Genomic DNA, 24,078 nt, shown 5'->3' with positions numbered 1-24,078 from the left:
TGCGTTAATCTTAAATACCCTATTTGTGCTAAATTTCATTGTAATCGATTCATTTGCGTGAAATATTAACAAACACTGAATGGTTTTTGATGATACTCGGCAGTGATGTAGCTTATATGTACCAGAATTATAATTATATAGCCTTAAGAATTAAGATATAGTACTTGCTTTTGCTCGCGTAAAACCGCGGTTGTTTATATACATAAAGATTATCCTCAACAGAAAAACCTTTACCAATCAAAGTCAGAGGTCAACAGGTATTTTAAAGTTAAATTCACTTTCCTGTTTAAAACTACTTTTAAATTAAAAGTCCCATCTCTTAAGGCCTTGCATATCGTATAGGAGCTAGCAACGTTGACAAGAAAGAATTTTAGTATAGCTGGTTCTTTGATATGTTAAGTTAATTAATAAATAAATAAATAAATAAATAAATAATAAATAAATATTATAGGACATTATTACACAAATCGACCTAGTCCCACAGTAAGCTCAAATAAGGCTTGTGTTGTGGGTACTAGGCGACGATAAATATAATACATATTATAAATACTATTATAGATAATAACACCCAGACCCAAGAACAAATAATTGAGTTCATCACACAAATATTTGCCCTGACCGGGGATCGAACCCGGGACCGTCGGCTCAGTAGGCAGTTACTTTACCACTGCGCCAACCGCGTCGTCAATAGGCATGACGAAAGATTTTGAAATTCTCTTCCATAATGTGTGTATACGTTTACTATACAAGAAAAACCCTATATTTCGGTAATATACTTAAATTTAACGAAGATTAAAGCCATTTTTCAAAAAAATATTTAATATCTGTGCCAAAACAGCTCGCAGGTGTCATGGCGTAGGCGTGACGTCAAACTTTGGTAAATACGTAATTATTTGTACGAATTGCGAAGAAAATTAAAACAGTCTTTATTTAATATGTGTTATAGAAACAAATTACAAAGTTTATAAGTGGTGTGCAGTATTGCAGTGTGAATCCACATAAAAATAATGCTCAAAAATGTGTTAGTAATTATTTCAAGCGAAAAAATAATAAGAAATTATTGTATAAAGTTGGCGCGGAGAATCCCGAACCATGTATTCGTGAATTCGCAATTATATTTCTGTTCTGAGTCGATAAAGCATATGTGAAACAATAGAAAATAAATAAAAATGCGTATTCTCAACATATTCATAACAACAAAATACATCTGACGTGAGTTGTTTACTTATGCGTGACGTCACGCGTGTTTTAGTCAAAATGGCGAACTTCAGAATTTCAATGTTTTATTTTATTGATAATCTCATTAATCTTAATGTCTTTAAGATTTCTAAGTCGCTATATTTAATTTATTTATTATACATTTTCCCTTAAAAACACTAATACGATCATTTATGGATACTGTCGTCATGCCTATTACGGATATTTTCCTGTGCAAGTAAGATGCGCACTAATAAACGCAACCACTACCGCCAGCCAGACAGCCCGGACTCTAACCGAAATAGCAAGAGAAACAGTATATCAAAAACCCAACTATACTAAAATGACTTTTTTTAAAACGTTACTAGCTCCTGTACCAATACAAGACAATATAAGGAAATTGTTCCAAGTGTTTAAATAATGGATTTTAATTGCTTCTACAATACATTTTACGTGTTTTTACACGCTTAGAAGGTTACGTGTTTATAATAAAAGTTACGACATGTAGGCATGTTCTGTTTTTCTATACTAATATTATAAAGCTGAAGTCTGAAGAGTTTGTTTGTTTGAACGCGGTAATCTCGGGAACTTCTGGTCCGATTTGAAAAATTCTTTCGGTGTTTGATAGCCCTTTTATCGAGGAAGGCTATAGGCTAAATATCATCTCGCTAAGACCAACAGGAGCGAAGAAATGCGGGTAAAACCGCGGGACACAGCTATGTAGTTGATAATATTTGAAGTCACGTAGTTACCTACATTTCTAATGCAATTTTTTTTATATATTTCATGGGTTGTTTCACTTAGATAAAAACATAGGTAAAAAAGTTTCCGAAGTTTTCTTCGTGTTTTTTTATATCCACTTTTCTCTAATTATTTTAATAATGCGATGTCAATCAATCCACAGAATAGTCTATTGTTTCGTCATATTTAATTATAGCTTGAAAGTTTTGTCTTTAATTATTATTGTCTAAGAAAAACTAGGTTTATAAGAACATCCTACTAATTTTATAAATCCTACTAATATTATGGTTGCCTGGCAGAGATCACTGTATAGTGATAAGACCGCCCTATGTGCTTTTTTTATTTTTTTATTATTGTTACCTTTATGTATATTTTGTTTCTTGCACAATAATGTGTTAAATAAATAAATAATTAATATTATAAACGCAAAAGTTTGTTTGTTGAACCGATTACAATGAAATTTAGCACACATATAGCGGGTAACTTGGATTAACACATAGGATAGATATTATCGCGGAAATCCCAAGAAAACGGGAACTATGCATCGAGATAGAATGTACTACGTACTAGAGAGGCGATCGCTACTACACTCTCTTTAACACGAGCTAGAGGTAAGAATCACAAGTCTCTTTAGTCTGTGTCGGACTGTGCCCCCCGCTTGCCGCGTCAACACGTGTTATTGCTCTGTTCAAAATGCCTTCGTGTTTGCTTAGATATTGTTTTAACAGTTCCCATAATACAAACAAAGCCCGAGGAGTGACTTTTCACCAGTAAGTTTCCTTATTATGAGTAAGTCATGCATTTTACTAATATTGTTATCATTTTGCGAAAAATCACCACGCGTTCTGCGTTTCGCGCCATTTTTCATAGACTAACAGCACAGACGTGACACTATCGATGAGTCTGTTAAAAAAATGTAACTGGATTTTTTTCACTATGTATATACAATATCTACTAGGAAAGATTACCGTGGTGTAGTACCTAAATATTTATACTTTTACCCGACTACGCAAAGTAAAACGGTAGGTTATTAAGTAATATTTATTTATTTACCTATTTTTATTTATTAAAAAAAGGTTAATCAACAGTTGTTCCAATAGGATTTATAAATTATTATGCACAACAATTACAAATAAACACAACATTCACAGAAACTAATACAGTAAAAGTTCCTTAATCGCGCTTCCTTTATTCGTGTTTTCACTATTCGCGGATTAAAAAAATGCGACCCAATTTCTATATTCACGACTAAAAATTTTTTTTATTCGCGGATTTAATAAGTACATACATAATAATAAAATTATTCCAATAGGTATCTTACCCAATATCCTTGTCAAATGGACTAATAAGAAAGTAAAATAGATCTTATTACAAGTTTGCCTAAAGTACATAATATTATGTTCTTAAATGATATCGCCGAGGCCTTTGACACAAGCCGCCTTTGTCGCAAGCCACCTCTGCGGCGATTGATGTTTTTGAGAATGTAAATAAACAGAATGGAAGCAACCTTATAACTCAATAAATAAAGTATATTTTTAAATGTAGTTCCGTTTATAGTAAAGTTACAAAAATTGTGATCGAGTAAGGGGGCGTCCATAAATTACGTTAGGTGTTTTTTAAAATTTTCTGCACCTCCCTCCCCCCCTGGTGAGATGTCGTGAGAATTTATTCAACCCCTCCCCCATCCTCGAATCTCACGTGAGATTTTTCAAAATGTGAGTTTCTTATACGTAAACGCCATCAAACGATCATCGTATCCATTTAATTAGGGCTATTATAAACCAATACTCCAAAATTCGATTACATCATGAAGCAAAAACTGATAAAACTATTGATTACTACACAAAACGACAAAAGCTTACTAAATTGATATTATTTAAAGGAAATTAAAATACATAGTTTAATATAAAATCCTCGTTTTATTAATTCCCTAGTATCAGTACCACCAGATAGTACCGAGTAAACAGATTGCACAATGTGTCGCATCTGCACGCATTGCTTAATCTTTGAACTTGAAGCCACGCCTCGCTCGTTCCACACGTACCCCACTACATCGGCCGCGCGCAATGTTTTTGTTTGGAATAACCCCTCTAGTAGTACATATATCTCGATGGAACTATGCGGGTTTTTCTTTGAAAACGCGGGCGAAGCCGCGGGCGGAATGCTAGTCTATAATAGGTAATAGAAAACTGTCTGATGGAAGACATTGTTCTACTAGGACATTTTTATTGCTAAGAGGCTTAATGTTTTTTTTTAATAAAAAAACTAATCCGAGCTCAAATTATTATCAGAACTAGACCAAAATGAAAAAAAAAATCATCACAATTGGTTTAACCAGTCGAAAGTATTGAGGTAACAAATACGAAAAGTACAGTTGAATACCTGTTTCTTTTTTAAAGTCGGTTGAAAATAGTTAATGGCTACCGAATTTACAAAAAAAGCGACATAAAATTCGGTCAAGCCGTTTTAGAGGTGCTTGGTATAAAAACAGTGCTATGAGAATTTTATATTATAATATTTTATGTAGCTATATAAAAAATTGTCCGTTTTTAATCTAAATAACGTGTATGAAAGTAACTAACACTCAATAAAAAAATATGTTCTGTCTGTTTGTTCCGGTTCCTAAACAGCTGGAGCGACTTTAACGGACTTTCATTAGCAGGTAGCTGATGTTATGAGGATAACTTGAACATTTTGAAAATTTTTGAGTTCCGTTTGTTTCTTGAGGATTAATGCTGTGTTGTGATGGAAGCAATTTTTAGAGTATACCTACTCCTTAAATTTCAGTCCTAAAATTATTATACACTATAAGCTTACCGCCCGCGGCTTCACCCGCATTTTCAAAGAAAAACCGGCATAGTTCCAGTTCCCGTGGGATTTCCGGGATAAAACCTAGCCTATGTTGCTCAGTGCAGCTTTCTAATGCAGGTGAAAGAATTTTTGAAATCGGTCCAGTAGTTTATGCGTGAAAACCATACATACATACATAATTACATACCTTTCCTCTTAATAATATTAGTATAGAAGTATAGATATAGATAAAAATGTTATCACGCTTTCCACCTATCAACTGATTTTGATGAAATTTGGCACAGACAATCCTTAGACCCTGAGAAAGAACATAGGCTATCTTTTATTGTGAAATATGTACACGGGCGAAGCCGGGGCGGACCGATAGTATCTAATGAATATGAAATAAAACGAATCTAAAACCCTTTATGCTAAACACAAGATATTTACATACAATCAAATACTTACGAAAAACAACCTTCCGCGCAGTCGGTTAAAAACAACTTCAATTAAAAGTTCTTACAACAAAATATGTAACGCTCACGCGGCATCTGCAAAAACTCTTTTGAGAACTCAATTGAGAATATTTTTTGTTAGAAAAAAGCAAAAAACATTTTACAGCAATTTATTACGCAAAAAGTTCGTTCCGTTTTAAATGAATTTAGTTGAGAGAATATTTTTTGTGTAATAATATTGTATGCTCAATAGAGATATTGCAGAAAATTTAGAACTAGGCAACAGTTTTTAGAATTTTCGTCAATCTGTAGGTACGTTTGTCATGTGAAAACTATTGTGGAGTTTCTTGCCGGTTCTTCTCCATAGATACTGCTTTCCGAATCGGATGTAAATGTTAAAAAATGTTATGACGATTCGAAAGTGCTTCTAGTCTAAATGAATAAATAAATGTTTGAGTTAAAAGATAAAATAAAAATATTGACTTTACCTGCATTACTAACTTTACGTTTAAAAATTAAAGTATCCAAAAAATGAAAAATATTTTTGCAGAATTTTCGTAAGTTATAAAATTGAATTTAGAATTAGTTTTTTGCATTAGATGCGTTAAGTATATTGTTTATAGAACTTTTCTTCAATTTTAAAATCAAATATGTATTTATAAATACGCCATGTTTTTTTTCAATATACAGGGTGATTTATTAAGTAAAATAATAATAGATATTTTTTAAGACACATTTTCGCTGATTCATTATTATCTATACTATATATTATGTTCATATAATATTATAAAGCTGAAGAGTTTGTTTGTTTGTTTGAACGCGCTAATCTCAGGAACTACTGGTCCGATTTGAAAAATTCTTTCGGTGTTAGATAGCCCATTTATCGAGGAAGGCTATATATCGTCACGCTAAGACCAACAGGAGCGGAGCAACGCGGGTGAAACCACTGGGCACAGCTAGTTTGATAATAAGATGTGATTAATTTTTGACATTCGGTACGGGTAATTGAACTGACGACCTTGCATTAACAAGGACTAAGAGAAATTAGTTTATACGTATCTTATTTTCAATGAGTTCATCTGTTATATTATAATTTATAACGTTTAAACTGCTGAATGGAATTTGATGAGATTTGTTATTTACATATACCTAGATGATATCTTGTTGAAGGGAAAAAGTTACTTTTTCTTGACAACAAAAGTTAAAGGCAATGATTAGGTACTAGAGGATATAAATCTATAATTGTCACGTGTGGAATACTAGTTTAGGATAATATATAGAGAAATAATTTCACTGCTTGTAGTGCATACGCAAAAATGTGTTAGTTTTTCCCTGTCAACTCAGTAATGGTGGGCTAGTATTATAAAACAAATGAACACTAAATACTCCTTTATTTGAACGAACTGAATACATACGCACATAGAAATAGGTTTTTATGTGACAAAAACCCACAACGAAGCCTCAGTTATTCCAACAAAAGTTTTAAAAATGTTACGAACAGCGAATAGCGAGAGGAAAAAAATATTTAAATAATGTTTTTCATCATTACAATAATTACTTCTCATTACTCGGTCTTGTTTTGTATAACAAAACTCCACGAGTGCCAATTCGCATGAGACTAGTAGTTTCATGCTGTTTCACTCGCGATAAATGTGATTAACTATTTGAAATAGATTTATATATAAAAGTTTGGCGTCATCCATTCCCACAAATATTATGATGAACCGTTTAGATTATTCTAATTATGTTTTGACGCTGTTATATTTCTATCCATGATGTAATAGGGAAACTAGGATGGATGGATGTTTAATAATTACGACGGAACAGCTGAACCGTTCTGGACAAAACTTGGCACGGAGATAAATTATGAAAGATAAGATGAGAGAGGTCTGGAATTGCATATAAGAATACACGAGGCAAGTCGTGGGCTGTAGCTACATCTAAATGTTATGATGAAGAGAAAAAATGATATAATCTTTCGTTTGTCGTAGTATTCTCACAATTGAGTACTTAGATCTTCATTATCTCAAAGCTTTCTTCATTGGTCATAGCAACTAACTTTTAGTTCTATGAAATATCCTAAAATCGAGTAGATTATTTATCAGGCGTCAAAACATCCTCGGCTATTTTAGCAGAATTGTCAATCATGACATCGTCCGTGATTTCATTTACAACGCAAGTTGTCAAGTTTAATTATAACCTGTTAGACCCAGAATCTATAAATATCATGTTCCTGTTTGATTTATCTGTTTGTAAACTAGATTTGTAGTTACATTTGAAGATTGCACTGAATCTTAGCGTTGAAACGCGAAAATCGTCGTTAAATGTAGATTTATATGCTTTAGGAGTTCGTTTTGATGTTGCGATAAATACGCAAAGTTTTTTGGGGATGTTATCATTTATTTCGTAACTGTAATTACGTTTTATAATCATCTGGTATAAAAAGAGCTATTAGGTACAAGAGTTTCTCGCTGGTTATTTCCTGTAGAAATTTCTTCAACCGATCAAACTATTGTTGTAATATTGCGATTCAAAAAAGCGTCTAAAAGTAGATCGAGATGATTGTAAAAACGTTGATAAAAACAGGCTAAATTGTTGTTGCGTTGAATTATTAAAAAAATCGTCCCGAACTTGAACATAGTCTCGGATTACTCTCAAATCGCGGTTTGTTTTCGACAGGTATATTTTTATTCTACATCTGTTGCATGAGTCCAGTTTGATTTATTCGAACGATACTGTGATACATATTACTCGTAATTTATTGCGATTTCGTTTGTTTTGAACATAAGTCAACGATAATTGAGCGTGCGTTTAGATGACATCGTTGTTATAGCTTCAAGTTTTTGTCGTCTTTCATGTAGCGCATCATATTTTATCAATATTTTACCTTGCATTAAACTCGACGTTTGTTGTGTTTGTTTGTTTTATTGTATTAAAAAAGCTGTAGCAATTTGCGAATTCATAAACATGCCAAACCCCGAGAATTCACGCGTTTCATTATTATGATAATGCTCGCGTTGCAAGCATTGACATTTATCCTCCATTTTAAAAAACGTTTACGCTGCACTGGAGACATTGCTTGCATTTCTCAATAATGCGCGTCATTAAAAATATCAATGACACCTACAGATTTCATGGAGCGAGATTAATCTATTATTCTCGAGTCAATAACGTTCGTGCATTACAAGCACTTTTCGGTCACGACGTAGCCCAGATACTGAAAGTTTGCCGCAAATATATTAAACTGAGCCGCCTCCAAGCCAGGCTCTATACATAGGTCTCCTAAGTAACCTATCTGTTGCTTGAACGAAGGGGCGGCGGCCTGACTTTAGCAACCGGTAACACCACGACAAAACACGACACGGTCCTCTTTTGTTTACAGCGGAGCCGTCCTTCGAGCCGGTAATGTGTATTATATAAATCATTCGTTTTGACATTGCCGTAGCTAGTTTAGCGTCTCGTCAAACATACTCTCGTGTTAGGGCACATTCACAGGAATGAGAAAAAAAATTAAGCGTTGTATTGACGTTCTGTTAGCCGTGTCGCTGTAGCGGCACAATGTGGCGCTGCTCGCTGTTTTCACAGGGATACACTAACACTGGACACAAAACACATGCCGGCTCCTCACCTGAGCCTCACTGGCGGTGGGATGTTGAAAGCTGGGAACAATTTCGCGTTGGGATTCTCAAACAGCATTGCGATTGTTTTGTTCACCGCGCGTGCATCGTGCACCCGTCCGCGCGTTTTAGCGGCCGGCCGTACACTGACTGTGGCGCTGTCACCCTCTCCCCGCCGTGACGTCACCCGATGTTGGTTACAAGCTACCCTGTGCCGTCCTTGTCTGGCCGGTGCAGTAGGAGCGAGAGGCACAAAACCGCAGTCCGTGCTCTGCCGACGTATTCCTTGAGTGCGTACAGCCCCCGTTCATTTTGTAGGGCTTCGTTGCGCCTAAACTAATTCATCGCGTCGATTTTAATTGATGTTATTTTCAAAAACGTATTTGAAACTACTTATTCAATTAACGTATAGGGATAAACGAGAAAGGTTAATGTCTTATTGGTATAAGTGTTTACTAATAAGGTAATAAAGATTAGATATGGAAATTAAGTGTTTACTTAAATAAATATATTTTTTAAGTAGAGGCTTGATCAATAAACGGAAAACATCAGCTGTCCTTAAAATTGTTTTGTTCAACCCAGTAAACTGGATGTCAAGTGAATGTGCATTTTTTATAAATATGAAAAAAAAAAACATTTTAATATATCCAATGTCAAGGTCGTAAATAGAGCACCCTGTATAGTGTATTTTATGATGAAATAATATTATTATGTTTTATTCCATATTTAAATTTCGCAATAGTTTATTTTATTTAATAAATGTAAACGATTTATTTACAATAACAATATTAATAAGATAACAAAAACATTTTTATTTATTTTTTATATTGAATACATATTAAATAACATTTTGGTAACACTGGAAGGACTTTAGGTCGTAATATATTCGATTACATTAAAAGTAAAAATCAAATATTAATAAGCACTTGTAAGATTTACTCAAAAGGGTTTTGAGTGCGATTTGAGTTTGAGTTTCCAATAAATCGGTATCGATATTTTAAAATAAGTTCAATGTTCATATGTTTTTAATTGTTCTGTTACATTTGTAATTTATTTTTTCCAGGTGGTCGAAATTTTCACCTTACCTTTAATAAAACCGCGCTCCACGCGCATTATTAAAAAAAAAACACATTGTGATGGGAACTACAAAATGTTTTTGATAACTTACATAACTTTAAATATGTATTTTTTGGACTAAGTGCATATTATAAGGCTTTAAAAGGTTAAGAGAAAATTAAGCCGAAAATGGGCCATTAGCGGAATTAATTCGTGCAAATATTTTCCTAGAAGTAACCGTTATGCTATTTTTAGCAGGAGCAGAAATCTAAAAAAGGGTCCTATGTTTTTTAAATGAGTATCTAGAAAGGCATTTAAAAATGAAATACCTATATGTCCTAGAGCTTTCTTAATAAATTTTCTGCTGAAATTATTATATTTTTCTGTATTCTAATTCTAATATTCTTAAAAAATGTTATACTGCGAAAGGCTATTTCAAAAATAAATATAATCTGTACGTAACTAGTGGATTTTTAACTCAATTTTTTAATAAATGGTAGTGTTATGCATAAAGTCTAATTTTGAGTTTTTTTATTTAACTTTTAGGGTCTCGTAAACAAAGGGAGCTGGGACCCCTTACTAAAGTCATGTTGTCCATCTGCCTATTTCTCTGTATCGGATGAAGCGAATTAGATTGATCATTTTTCCGACCCAAATATCGACCAATAGAATTGCACCATTCGACGTCACGTGGTACAACCTACATGGTATTATACTGATAATTTTTTGAAAATTTTCTCTGGTCGTTGACGTCAAACTGACAGGTTGAATTCAATTGTGAAATTATTGGCCGACATTTGGGACGGAAAAATAATCCCCCGAATACCACACGAGCTTCAAAATTATCTGGCATTTCCCTCAAGGTTCCCTGCAAACAAATAAAGTCGTCAAGTTTTTCAGGAAAAATCACTCGCGCTTCGCGCTCGTGCTTTTTTAACCTTGACTAAAAACTTGACTCCTTCATTTGTTTGCAACGATCCTATCGGAAAATACCCGATAATTTTGAAGCTCTTGTGGTATTATAAGTGAATATACTACGTGAAAATTATAGAAAGGTAGTCGTGTCTTATTATGAAGCAGCATTAATTATATTTTAAGTTGTATATCGACCCAGGACTGTTGTTGTGTCCAATAAGAAATGTTCAAATTCATCGAAATGTGTCTTATTATGAAGCAGCATTAATTATATTTTAAGTTGTATATCGACCCAGGACTGTTGTTGTGTCCAATAAGAAATGTTCAAATTCATCGAAATTTACAATGTCCCAAAAAAAACAGCTTGTATTAAAATTTTTGAAAGAATACTCTCCGAACCGAATATATTTTTAGTATAGTAGAGCCAATTAATACCTGTTGCCTATTAAAATGGCTCTACTTTGCTACTAAATAGTAGTCTAATTGAATAAATGAATGTTTGAGTTTGAGTCTACAATAGTATACACAGGGTGTCCCACTATCGGTATAGGTACTAACTACTAGGTAAGCGCGAAGGGACTTGTATTCAGATTACATGTAACACTGATCACGTTAAAAATACGTAAACAACAAAATGAACGCCTGTAGTTTTGATGTCAAAACAATTTAATAAATAGCACATCTAAATAATATGTAGTAATAATATCAAATCTTTTTTACTTTTTATTTTTCCGTTTTTGAAGTCGGTTGTTTTTAACGTAGTTATTTTTATCCCATTGACCACCGAGCGGCCCGATCGGGCCGAGACACAATAGATTTTCTATTGTGTCTGTGATCCGAGGACTGACGGATTAAACTGATCGATTTTCTTTGCGCACAAGTAAATAGTTAATCAGCCTTCTGTGTTACGAGAGATTTATTATTTATCTCTATTGGGAGTCGGACATTGATCATTCCATCATATTTTTCATTGTTCTTCCTTCGTTCTATTTTAATAACTGTTGTATAACACTAGCTTTGCGCCAGCGGCTTCACCCGCGTAGTCAAAGACAAACCCGCATAGTTCCCGTTCCCGTGGGATTTCCGAGATAAAACCTATCCTATGTGTTAATCCAAGTTACCCTCTATATGTGTGCTAAGTTTCATAGTAATCGGTTCAGTAGTATTTGCGTGAAAGAGTAACAAACATACATACATACACATACATCCATCCTCACACACTCGCATTTATAATATTAGTAGGAAGGATAGGATAGGATTAGTAGGACTAGTAGGATTAGGAATTAGGATAGGATAGGATAATTGTTCTAAAGAGACGGTCTATTTAATATCTACCATTTAACAAATTATATTGAACTAGAGGTCCGCCCTGGCTTCGCCCGTGGTACATATTTCGCAATAAAAGGTAGCCTATGTCCTTTCTCGGGTATCAAAATATCTCCGTACCAAATTTCATGCAAATTGGTTCAGTAGTTCAGGCGTGATTGAGTAACAGACAGACAGACAGAGTTACTTTCGCATTTATAATATTAGTATGGTTAAGTAGGTAAGCAAAATTATTATCTAGAAAAATATAATATGTCATAAGGTAATATTATAATATACGAAAATATAGAGTTACACATATCAGCAATTACAATCATAATAACATAATATTATGTACTTGTACGTAAACAAACGTAAATTATTAAAAGTACATATGTACTAGCTTTCCGCCCGCGGCTTCGCCTGCGTAATCACAGGAAAACCCGCATAGTTCCCGTTCCTGTGAGATTTCCGGGATAAAACCTATCCTATGTCCTTTCTCAGGTCTCAAGCTATATCTGTAACAAATTTGAACTAAATCCATGCTCTACCTTTTGAGTTTAGCTGGAACATACATACAGACAAACAGATAATCATTCTAAAAACTATTTTTTTGGCTTCAGTATCGATTGTAGATCACACCCCAAGTATTCTTTTGAAAATATAATCAATGTATTGACTTTCCTACGATTTTGAAAGAAAGAAAGAAAGAAAGAAAGAAAACATTTATTCCAACACACACAACACACATATAAAATAGCATTGTAAATTTTAAATAATATGTAATAGAAGACATAAATATATGTGTGGTTGCATGCGCTAAAAAAGGAAGCCACTCAGGAATTCAGGATATATATATTTTATTATATGTAACTATATATCACAGTCTAATCATCATCATCAGTCCATTTATTATGTCCCCACTTTGGGACACAAGCTCCTATGAGAATGGCGACCACAATCCACCACGTTGGCCAAGTGCGGGCAGATGTCACATGGCGAACTTTTAAGTTTTTGGACATTCCGGTTTGTGATGTTTTCATGATATTGAAGTAAATGCTTATGATAATCTTAATCTTAATACTATTATAAAGGCGAAAGTTTGTATGGATGTATGGATGTTTGTTACTCTTTCACGTAAAAACTACTGAACCGATTACAATGAAAGTTAGCACACATATAGAGGGTAACTTGGATTAACACAAAGGATAGGTTTTATCCCGGAAATCCCACGGGAACGGGAACTATGCGGGTTTTCCTTTGAAAACGCGGGCGAAGCCGCGGGCGGAAATCTAGTGTTACTTATATGTGTATACTAATACTACAAAAAGTATATTAAGTTTTTATTTCATCTGTGCCTTATACAAAGCTAATGTTATTTTTTACCCATTTTCTTAGTGAATCTATAAGAGTAAGATAGCTTCTTAATTTATATCTTTCTTTTTTCTAAGGAGGTAAGAGGTTGTGACCAAAATATGTATTAAGCCATGTGTACATATCTTCCCTTTGGCATTGAATGAAAAAAAAATATATTTTCATAATGGCGCCCATGAAAAAATGTACCTAGCTGTTACTTCAGTAATTCCTGAGATTAGTGCGTTCAAACCAAGAAAAATCTCTACACTCAATATTCGAACATAGATTTCGTAAGCAAGGTAATAAACCCATAGACCGTAACCGTCATAAAAAAGTAAAAACTAAATGTTTGATGAAATATCTTTTATTGTGGTATAAAGATCGTGACTTAGCAGTTTTTTGATTACAAAACTATGATTTTCATAATTCTGTGGTAAGTATTAGCATAGTTTTTAAAGTGAAACTTTTATTACATCGTCTCAAACTTTTTGGTCTGTGTAGCGCATGTCGCGTGTATCGCGGCTGCCGAGTAGGTATACCTACTCGGCAGCCGACCGTCACGCGACATGCGCTACACAAAGCAGTGTGCAGAACCGTTCGAACAGTTTCACTTTTACCGTGGTTTCATAAAACCACACAACATTTTTTTGTAATAACAGTATGTTTTTATTCTATTATTCTTTACCAGTTTTTCAACGGAGTTTTAATTCGACAATCGTTGCTCATAGAAATTGTTCTTTATTGCGTTTGAGTTTCATTCTGCAAATAGTTCTTTAGTATTCAATCTCAAAGGTTTGTACCTATAGGTATTTAAGCTAAATTGTATTAAAAATCGATAATCTTAATAATATATTTAGGTTACCTACACAGGAAAGAAGCAATACGGGTTAAGACGCAGAACACAGCTAGTATCTACTATCTATATCTATACTATCTATTGACCATTTTTTCAAATACGAAACAGCATAATAATAATCATAATATAATGGTATACTGCACATCCTATCCTATCCTACTTAATATTATAAATGCGAAAGTAACTCTGTCTGTCTGTTACGCTTTCCCGCTTAAACCTCTCAACCGATTTTGATGAAATTTGGCACAGACAATCTTTAGACCCTGAGAAAGAACATAGGCTACCTTTTATCAAAACACCATGCGGGCGAAGTCGCGGGCGGAAGCTAGTTTTGTTATAAGTTTTAAATATGTGGACAGAAAGCTAGTTGATTGATAAACAAAAATCTTCTTCGAGAATCACACTGCCCATTGGTGGAAACAGAATGAAAATTTGTGCAATTGTTTGCTTCTTGCTGATGAAATAATTATTAACGATAAAACGGTACAGTATTTTTTGAGTTCCATTTCCTTTGTTTACAAAAGATACAATTTACAATTAATGATTTTTCTTAAAATTTGTTGGTAAATAAAGGTAAAAATAAAACAAGATTTTAGTAAAATTATTTATTGAGCCCATACTACATGTTAACATAATTATTAATACAGTGTGTATTTATCGACAGAAATACATAAACTCAAACAATTTGAAATCTTAATCTTAATATATATAAATCTCGTGTCACAATGTTTGTCCTCAATGGACTCCTAAACCACTTAACCGATTATAATAAAATTCGCACACCGTGTGCAGTTCGATCCAACTTGAGAGATAGGATAGTTTAAACATGAAGGTACCACGGGCGAAGCCAGGGCGGACCACTAGTTATAATATATACTTTACGTACATAAAATGACAGATAGATAAGAATTAAGAAGGTTTATCAATTATAATTATTGATATTAATAATTATAATTTAATAAAAAATACAGTATACAGTAATTAGTAAATCAAATAGATACAATAGGTAATCAGTTTTTACAACAATACGAGAAAAATCTGTAATTTTTTTGTGAAAACTATAATAATTAATTTTAAAATCACTACAGAATTTTAAATCAATCACTTCATAGTTTTAAACCAAACTTTTATTTTAATAAAATTTTATCAGACAATAAAAAGGGGACAAATAAAATACACATTTTGCACTAAACTTATTTATTGTATGAGTAATGTGACCTCACATATTCCTGCCAACTTCCAAAATAGAACACATTTTCGATATGAAATGTTTTATCAAGTAGCCTACATTATAAATATAAAAAGTATATTAGGGCCGTACACGGTCTGCTTCAAGCAGTTTAGACTGACGGCTTGAAGCCGCGACCGCGCGGTGAACTATAGACATTCATTCACTGCCGTACACGGACTGCTCGAGCAGTCGCGACTGCTTCAAGCCGTTAACTGTGCGATTTTTAGCGACAGCTCGAGCAGTCAACGACCGACCGCTCGAGCAGTCCGTATACGGCCGGGCTAAATGTATATTTTTATTTCCCACAGCCCCCTTTAGAGCAGGCGGATCTTTTTGGCGGCTTGTACGAAGACGTTGCCCCCCCACCACTTAAGGGGAGGTAACCTGAAAAAATAGAGAATATATAAATAAATATTTCGGGACAATTTTTAAACACGGCACAATCTGATCCCATACTAAGCTAGTATAGTGTTATGGAAACCAGATGGCTGATAAACATACATAAGTATATAATTTTAAATAAATTATATAGATAATTAACACCCAGACACAGAGCAAACATCACACACAAATATTTGCCCCGGGTGGGAATCGAACCCACGACCAGTGTCTTTGAAGGCAGGGCCACTATCAACCAAGCCAACTGGCCAGTCAATATATTATTTAACATGTATAATTTACGACTTTAAAATATAACAAAAATGATGATTTTAAACGCATCTCTCGAAAACTTATTGACTGATTTCGTTATCAAAAGAATTGTAATTTAGAAAAACATTAAATTGGTGTTTAAACAATTTTTTTTTTAACTAGCAGTCCACCCCGGCTTCACCCGTGGTACATGTTTACGTTTTCTCTCCTTAAGAACCATCCTCGTACTTCAAGGAATATTACAAAAAAAAATTATCGAAATCGGTCCACCCGTACTGTATGCGTGATGACGTGACCAAGGGAAATATTATAATAAGTATTTTTTTTAATCTATCCTTTTGTCGAAATCTCACCATCATCGGGCGTGCCCAGTTTCTTTCCGCCCGAAGCTGTGCCGTACTTTTCTAATTTTTCCTTCAACTCTTCGCGTTTCTTTCTCTCCTTCTGTAAAAATCAAATAATTTCCTCTTTAAATTTGATATTTTTCGTTTTATGGCATTATAAATATAAATTTATAAAGAGTCCCGCCACGTGATCGAATTTTTTTCTATTCTTTTTAAATTTAAATTTCCTCTGTTTCATAAAAAATAAATAAATATCATTATCTATAATTTATAATACATCATAAATGAAATAAATATCTTTATTTGCTTGTACATGGTTGATAAAAGTCTATCATCATAAATCATTAAAAAAAAAACTTAAGACTCAAAAAATGTAGTAGGGTACCCTTAAAAATAAACGAAAAGATCTTAAAACATTATATTTAAAAAAATAATCCGCTAAAAGTACTAAACAAAAAATGTGTTGTTATTTAAGACAGAACACAATTTTAGTACATAAAAAAATATTGAAATCAATGTCTCTGGAGTGGAATACAGAGGAGACAAGACGCATCCTAACGGTGACGCATCAAACGAACATAGAGCTAGAGCAAACTCGTATTCAGTGTTGTTCAGTATTAGAACGTTGCATAGAATCTTTGCGAATGCACAAAGAGTGCTCTACGCCTGTTTACACTAAAATAATTTGACATAGTGGGGTAATAAGCATTTGCTCGTTTGATGTAAATGCACCGTTAGATGAAATGAAAATGAAATGAAATGAATGTATATTTATTGCCACAATAATTTGGATACAAAAAAACTTAAAATCTACTTAACCTAATAACAAAATTGAAAAAAAAAAATAAAAAAAAGTATTTTTGTGGCAAAAGGCCCAGACTCAGCCATGCTGTTTGACTCGTGAGTACTACAGCGCTGATTTTCAGTCTGGCGGGTTATAAGAAAAAAGAAACCCTCACCTCCTATGATATATAAAAAAGCTAGATATGTTACCCGCTCTCTATTTTGGCAAGAAAAAACTCAGCTAAGTGCCCGAGTTTCACTTAGTCACGCACCATTCAGCTTCGTGGCTGGACGTTCTTTTTATATTTTAATCGGTAGTTGTTATTACGAAGTACATGAGTGAGACATGTATTATGTCCCGTGCGTGAGAGTGAAAGAGAGAACAACTGTATTGGTGATAATGCGTTAGTAAGTAGGTATGTATTAATTACGCTGTTTTTTACTGCAATGATGTTGGCGTATGCCGCGTCTACTAGTATAATAGAGTCATTGCTCACCTCCTCCTGTTCCTCCTTCTTCTTCCTAGAAGCCTCCAACCACTCGCGCTGTTGTCTCTCACGAGTCTCTCGCATCGCAGCCATCCGAACCCTATGTACCTCGGGGTCTGAACAATACTTTGTCACATTAATTTTTATCATTTATAGCGTAGCTTACCGCCCGCGGCTTCGCCCGCTTTGTCTAAAACCTAATAAATTATATACTAAAACATTCCTCTTGAATCACTCTATCTATTAAAAAAACCGCATCAAAATCCGTTGCGTAGTTTTAAAGATTTAAGCATACAAAGGGACAAAGGGACATAGGGACAGAGAAAGCGACTTTGTTTTATACTATGTAGTGATTTGTGTTTTTAGGGATGTAGATCACAGGCGAATTTGCGGAAATATTATTAATAGTTCATAGAACAGAGATTTGAAAAATTCTGGTTTGGTCAGGCATCCGCCCCGGAATGGCGCGAAAGGATGCGGGTTCGAGTCCCGCCTCGTGATCGAATTAAATAAATAAATAAATAAATATTATAGGACATTATTACACAAATCGACCTAGTCCCACAGTAAGCTCAATTAAGGCTTGTGTTGTGGGTACTAGGCGACGATAAATAGAATATTTAATAAATACATATATAGATAATAACACCCAGACCCAAGAACAAATAATTGAGTTCATCACACAAATATTTGCCCTGACCGGGGATCGAACCCGGGACCGTCGGCTCAGTAGGCAGTTACTTGACCACTGCGCCAACCGCGTCGTCGAATTTTTTCTATTGTTTATAATTTTATAAGTACTTATTTACTTAATACAATTTTTTAGTTCTATGGTACAGAGGTATAGAAAAACAAACTATCATACCAATCTCTGGGCCTTGGACCAGCGTCTTCTTCTTTTGCATCCACTTGTGCGTCAGGAAGATGGTGACCAGCGTGAGGAGCATCATGGCTGGCCCTGACCTCATTATTATTTGATACACTGGAATATTTGTTTAATTTTGATGTATTAACTGTGAACTGAGTGTTGATTTGCATATGAATAAATAATAATATGATACCTATAAACTGATAGCAAAATTAGTTATGTATGTAATTCTTATATTTATTCATTGTACCATTTATAAGTAAATATACATACTTAATATTTAAAGACTATGAATAAAAAATAATTGCAGAGATGTTGTGTGTTGAAGATTACAAAGGATAGTGGGTATTTATATTTTTTTATGATGAAATGTGTGCTCTATTGTGAAATTGGGTCACCAATCCTTGTAGTAACTTATTTTTCTTATATATTTGACTTAATAATGTTTATATGTTGAAAGCAATAAAAATAAAATCATACCTGACATTGGTTCCGACGTCATATTCTCTTGTGTTTCCTCTACCAGTGGTTCCATTTTAATTATTTGTAATAATTTGATAAAAACACCCACGCTGAAAAGTTCCGCAGTTGAAGGTCGATAAACTTTTAAAATGTACATATATATTCAATAAATATACAAAATAGGTATGTTAATAAGCCATTGTTTAGTATAAAATCGATTGAAATGCATACTTTTAATGTTAAAATACCAAAGCAAGTAGTCTTTCGCAACAGTCGCGAAGTAAAAGCGAAAAAGTTATACTTACCAGAGAATAACAGTGGTATTTAATATGAATTTGTGGTACCTATATATTTAAAATTGAATTGAATGGAAAATCAATACTGCCTAAAAATCAAAGTAGCAAGGGGGTACCTATTCAAAGAAACAATGTTCAACATTAATTTGAAAACATGACGTGTTTTTATTGATTTGCGTTTTGACTGGATTGTGTTGACAGCTCACAGCAGTTGACAGATTCGAGGTTGGACTTGTTATCAATGACAGTGGCTGTTTTTCAATTACAGAGCATAATGCGACTCAGTGGCGCACAATGCCGAATTATGTTGATAAGTGTTGATGCTTAATTGGAACGTGAAACGCACCAGTGAGGCACCAGCAGGTTGCGCTAAGTCAGTGTTGAAAAAAAAATATTCATAGAGTTAGCAATAACCTCATTAATGTGTAAATAAATAATTGGTTGAAAAATATTTACGGTTATTTTAAGTTTTAAGTAATTTGGATTTTGATCACAGATTTTGATTATTTCATTAACATTTTTTTCAATGTTTGTACTTTTTCATCCATACTTACCTATATTTATTTTTTTAACACAATTTGAATTAACTTTGATTATTTCGAAAAAACTACAATGAAACGAAAGCTTTAACATTTTTTCCAACAATTAATAAATATTAAATCGATTGCACGCATCAATTCACGCGCATAGGAGTGCTCGATTGTGCGAAGCGTTGCTGTAGTTCAAAGAGTATTGTATATTAGGGCACTGTAGTTGAACATTCAACGTTAAGAATATGAGGGGTTAAGCATTATGCCGCATAATGCGCTCTAGTGCTGTAATTGGAAAACGGGGCGTGATAGTTCTGAATTCTGATTTTGAAGTGAAACTTCTTTATCGGGGTTGGACAAAAATTTTGTGTCATTTTTGCGTTACGCCGTACGCGTGACATTTTTGCGTTACGCCGTACGCGTGACATTTTTGCGTTACGCCATACTCGTGACATTTTTAAGGTCATAAAGAAGTTTCACTTCTTACGTGTGTACTCTAGTACACGCATACATTTTTTATAATGGATACTTTGATAATCCACCCTTCGAAAAAATTTAATTGAATAATTAGGTACTTTGATAGTTGAAACTTGCATTTAGAGAAAGGTAAACAATCACAGTAGGATGAAACTGTGATGAAAGTACCGTAATTTATTTTTACTTTCATTTTTATCATAATCCCCTCCTTTTCCAATGGGTTTCATCTAGGTACCTGCTTTTTATCATTTTTGAAGGCTGGTCTACTAGAACTATGTTATACTGTTGTGCTTCTAACTCTAATTAAAGAAAAAAACTAAAACCGGTTCTCGGCGTATCTATGAACCCGAAATTTTACATAGCAAGTTTTTTTCTTATGTTTTGTTATATTTTGTCCTTCAAACGAAGGAGGAAAATTATGTACCTACTATATACTGGTTGTTCCCCGCGGCTTTGTTCTGGTGGTCAATTTTAATAAGCTCACTCTCAAATTTTGGAGTAATTCAAATGTCACAGACTAATAATAATATACTACGTATACCTACAAGTACTACATATTTTCGCATGGGAAAGTGAAACACTTGTTGGTTAAAGTAGCCAGCTAAATGAATCTGCTCTCCTCACATCTTCAGCCAGATTACACATAAAAATCTTAATTCATAATATTAAGTTACTAGCTGCGCCCCGCGGTTTTACCCGCGTTGGTCCGCTCCTGTTGATCTTAGCGTGATGAATGATGATATAATATTATAGCCTATAGCTTTCCTCGATAAAAGGGCTATCTGACAGATAAAGAATTTTTCAAATCGGACCAGTAGTTCCCGAGATTAGCACGTTCAAACAAACAAACTAATTAGTATAGACTTCTGGAACTTATATTTTTCTGCTAAAAAGTAAGGATAAAAACTTTTAAATATAACAACTAGCACAGATAAATAAAACACAAAATAATTTACAAAATATTTATTCGTTCATTTTGGTTCGGTTGCCAGAGGCATATATATTTACAAACTCGCCGATATAACACTTAAAGCTAGCAACACATTTATATACATTCGAGCATTCGAGTAAGTACCTATACAAAGAAAATGGCGGAAAATTTGCTAAGTCATATTTAGGGTTCCTTATTCATTATTTTGACATTATTAGAACTCCACTTATGTTTTGGAGCTGCTTTTTTACAATAAATATAGAAAATAAACATCACTTTACACATGTTAAAACTTAAATCTAACACAAGAGAAATAAGAACCCAAAAGAAATATATAAAATATATTTACAAGTACGGAACCTATCCTGTCAGAGACCGACTCACACTTGGCCGGTTTTGTATTACTTGTCAAAATTTTCTTACATTAATAAGCTATACAGAAACTTTGAAGTAATCATACTAACTTCACCATAAATTATTGCATACAAAATTGACAAGATGTATATAAAATCAAATTCTAAGTATCAACATTTCGTCAGAACAGTCAATAATTTAAACAACGTTCAGTTCATAAAATAAAAAAAATGTGTGCGTGTACTAGTGTACACATGTAAGAAGTGAAACTTCTTTATGACCTTATTTTTCAAAAAATAATTTACTATATGCAACTTTACAGAAATACGTCAAATCACGCGTGGTAGGGAGAAGAAAAAGATGGCGCGTAACGGAAAAATGTCACGCGTAACGAAAAAATGTTACACTAAATTTTTTTCCAACCCCGACAAAGAAGTTTCACTTCAATAATTAACGTCCACGACAATTAAATTTAATAGTTATTCTTAAAAATAACACCAGATGGCGCCAAATAAGTAAAAACGGTATAGATATGTTACCAACACAACATTCGATCTTCAAACGGCACACTAACGCACACACGATTAGACGTCAAAGTGAGATGGCATGATTCAACTATCGCGAGCGAAAAAGAGACAACTGATGTAAGATGTGGCTAAATAGCCACTTTCGGAGCGCTAATAACCTATTTACACCTTTTCACTTATAAAATGTCATGTCCAATCTTTAAAGTGTGTATGCCGAGCACACGTGTCAGAAGTAAAACTTCTTTAGCAAAATTCGAAATCGTCGCATTACTCCATTACGTGAAGGTATTGCCATGACGCGACCTTGAAATTTTACTTTCAACGCGCGTAAAAAAGTTTCACTTCAAAAACATATACCATGTAGTTAAATTGCACACAAATATTTACGAATTTTAAAAAATCACTTTCATTTTTTAATGGCAGTTTCTTGTTATCATTATTTGACATTGACAAGTTACATTTTTCAAAAAATCGATTTTATATGCTTTACATTTCTATCAAATTTCTATGTATTTTTCATAAAACCTCATTGTGTTAAATTTTAAAAATATAACTACACTTTTCTGAATGAATGTATGTTTATTGCTCAGAAGTGGCTGGACCGGTTTTGATAGAATTTGTTATATAGATAGGTAGTTTGGATTTTTGTTATTATACAGTAAAAAATAGCAAAGTGTAGTTATATTTAAATAAATATTTACTAACATTATATACAATTGAACTACTGTATTCAAAATATCATTCAAATTTATACAAATTGTGCGTATGTCATTAATTCATGAATTATTATAACAATAATTCTCATTAAAAAACACCATTAATTATTATTGATCAAAGAATTTTTATCAACCATGTCATGTGAAGTCCCATGTCCCCTAGTGGGGTAAGGGGCAGACACATTATACATCTGTTTCACTGATCGATTTTCTTTAGGGACAAGTAGGTGATCAGCCTTCTGTGTCTTACCAGACCGAGACATTTTTTTTCTTCGTCTCCACCGGGAATCGAACCCAGGACCCCTCGGTGTTACGCTCACGCGTCAACCACTGTACCGAGGAGGCGGTCTCTGGTCGAATAGCACCCTTATTAATAATTTATAGTCTTATTATTATTAATATCTTATTAATAATTAGAATGAGGTTCTGACTATTAATAAGGGTTCCTTTGCTGTGAAATTACTATTTGCAAGTTTCTCTATTGGTTTTGTGCAATCAATTTATTTTCATGAATTAATTTAATTACCAAATCCTTAATATATTTTAAGTGAAACATTTTTCATAATACATTATTGAATAATTATTAATTTGACAGGGAACACCCTGTACATGCCGGTATTTACAAGTCAATAGAAAAAAGACACTGTTTTACGAAAAAAAAAAACAATTTTAAGATTTTAATTCTTTATATAAAGTTTTTCTGAAGTTTATTCAAACTTGAGCACAAAAAATCAAAGTATTTTCTAAATACATTTCGTGTCTATCACTGTTCTAAATTTCACCAAAAACACTACAACCGTTAGGGATATAAAACAGTGCCATACATTTATATGTGCCATATATAACAGTGCGATATATTATAATTAAATTGAGACGATTTATTACATTATTCTTATTTATAAAACATCACAATTAACTTAATATTATTATAATACAATTTATTACAAATTTTAGTCAGTCCCTATTTTCAAACGAGGGGTCATTACATTTGTAAAAAAAAAAGACGGGTTGCACTCCGGGAGTGCCGGCAGAAGTGAAAACTTGATTATTAACGTTCAGCATGTTTGATATTTTGGAATGGTATCCGTCTTACGCTTTTTCGATCAGGTCACGTGTCCTGACGCGAGTTTAA

General features: G+C 33.5%; 2 protein-coding genes across 3 annotated transcripts in view; both read right to left on the bottom strand.

Moving 5' to 3' along the window:
• Window positions 1-8,942, bottom strand: part of LOC149896362 (RNA-binding protein Musashi homolog Rbp6-like) — a 117,894-nt gene extending 108,952 nt beyond the window's left edge. For both annotated transcript variants that reach the window (XM_090118208.1, XM_090118210.1), the window contains exon 1: window positions 8,812-8,942. In XM_090118208.1, coding sequence (XP_089974334.1) covers window positions 8,812-8,879 — 68 coding nt within the window. In that variant the 5' untranslated portion in view covers window positions 8,880-8,942. The remainder of the gene's footprint in view (window positions 1-8,811) is intronic.
• Window positions 8,943-15,468: 6,526 nt separating this feature from the next.
• LOC149896361 (uncharacterized) lies at window positions 15,469-19,611 on the bottom strand. Its single transcript, XM_090118222.1, has 6 exons — window positions 19,421-19,611; window positions 19,134-19,225; window positions 18,651-18,767; window positions 17,795-17,901; window positions 16,524-16,614; window positions 15,469-15,903 (listed from the first exon to the last, which is right to left on the bottom strand). Exons 2-6 carry the CDS (start codon window positions 19,186-19,188, stop codon window positions 15,815-15,817), a joined length of 459 nt encoding a protein of 152 aa, XP_089974348.1. The 5' UTR covers window positions 19,189-19,225; window positions 19,421-19,611; the 3' UTR covers window positions 15,469-15,814.
• Window positions 19,612-24,078: the final 4,467 nt, after the last annotated feature.

This window comes from Colias eurytheme, chromosome 29 (genome assembly GCF_061535395.1).
Source record: "Colias eurytheme isolate Ceu_HAF_F1 chromosome 29, ilColEury1 Martin Lab GWU primary, whole genome shotgun sequence".
NCBI lineage: Eukaryota > Metazoa > Arthropoda > Insecta > Lepidoptera > Pieridae > Colias > Colias eurytheme.
Note: the sequence above shows the minus strand (reverse complement) of the source record. Positions and strands in the feature narration are given on the sequence as shown.

What these genes read in the sequence shown, in the direction of transcription:
- LOC149896361 (XM_090118222.1), bottom strand. Translation starts at nt 19,188, where the DNA reads ATGGAACCACTGGTAGAGGAAACACAAGAGAATATGACGTCGGAACCA. An exon ending in GGTCCAAGGCCCAGAGATTG is followed by an intron (nt 17,902 to 18,650) that starts GTATGATAGTTT and finishes AGTATTGTTCAG; the next exon opens with ACCCCGAGGTACATAGGGTT. An exon ending in AGAAGGAGGAACAGGAGGAG is followed by an intron (nt 16,615 to 17,794) that starts GTGAGCAATGAC and finishes TGATTTTTACAG; the next exon opens with AAGGAGAGAAAGAAACGCGA.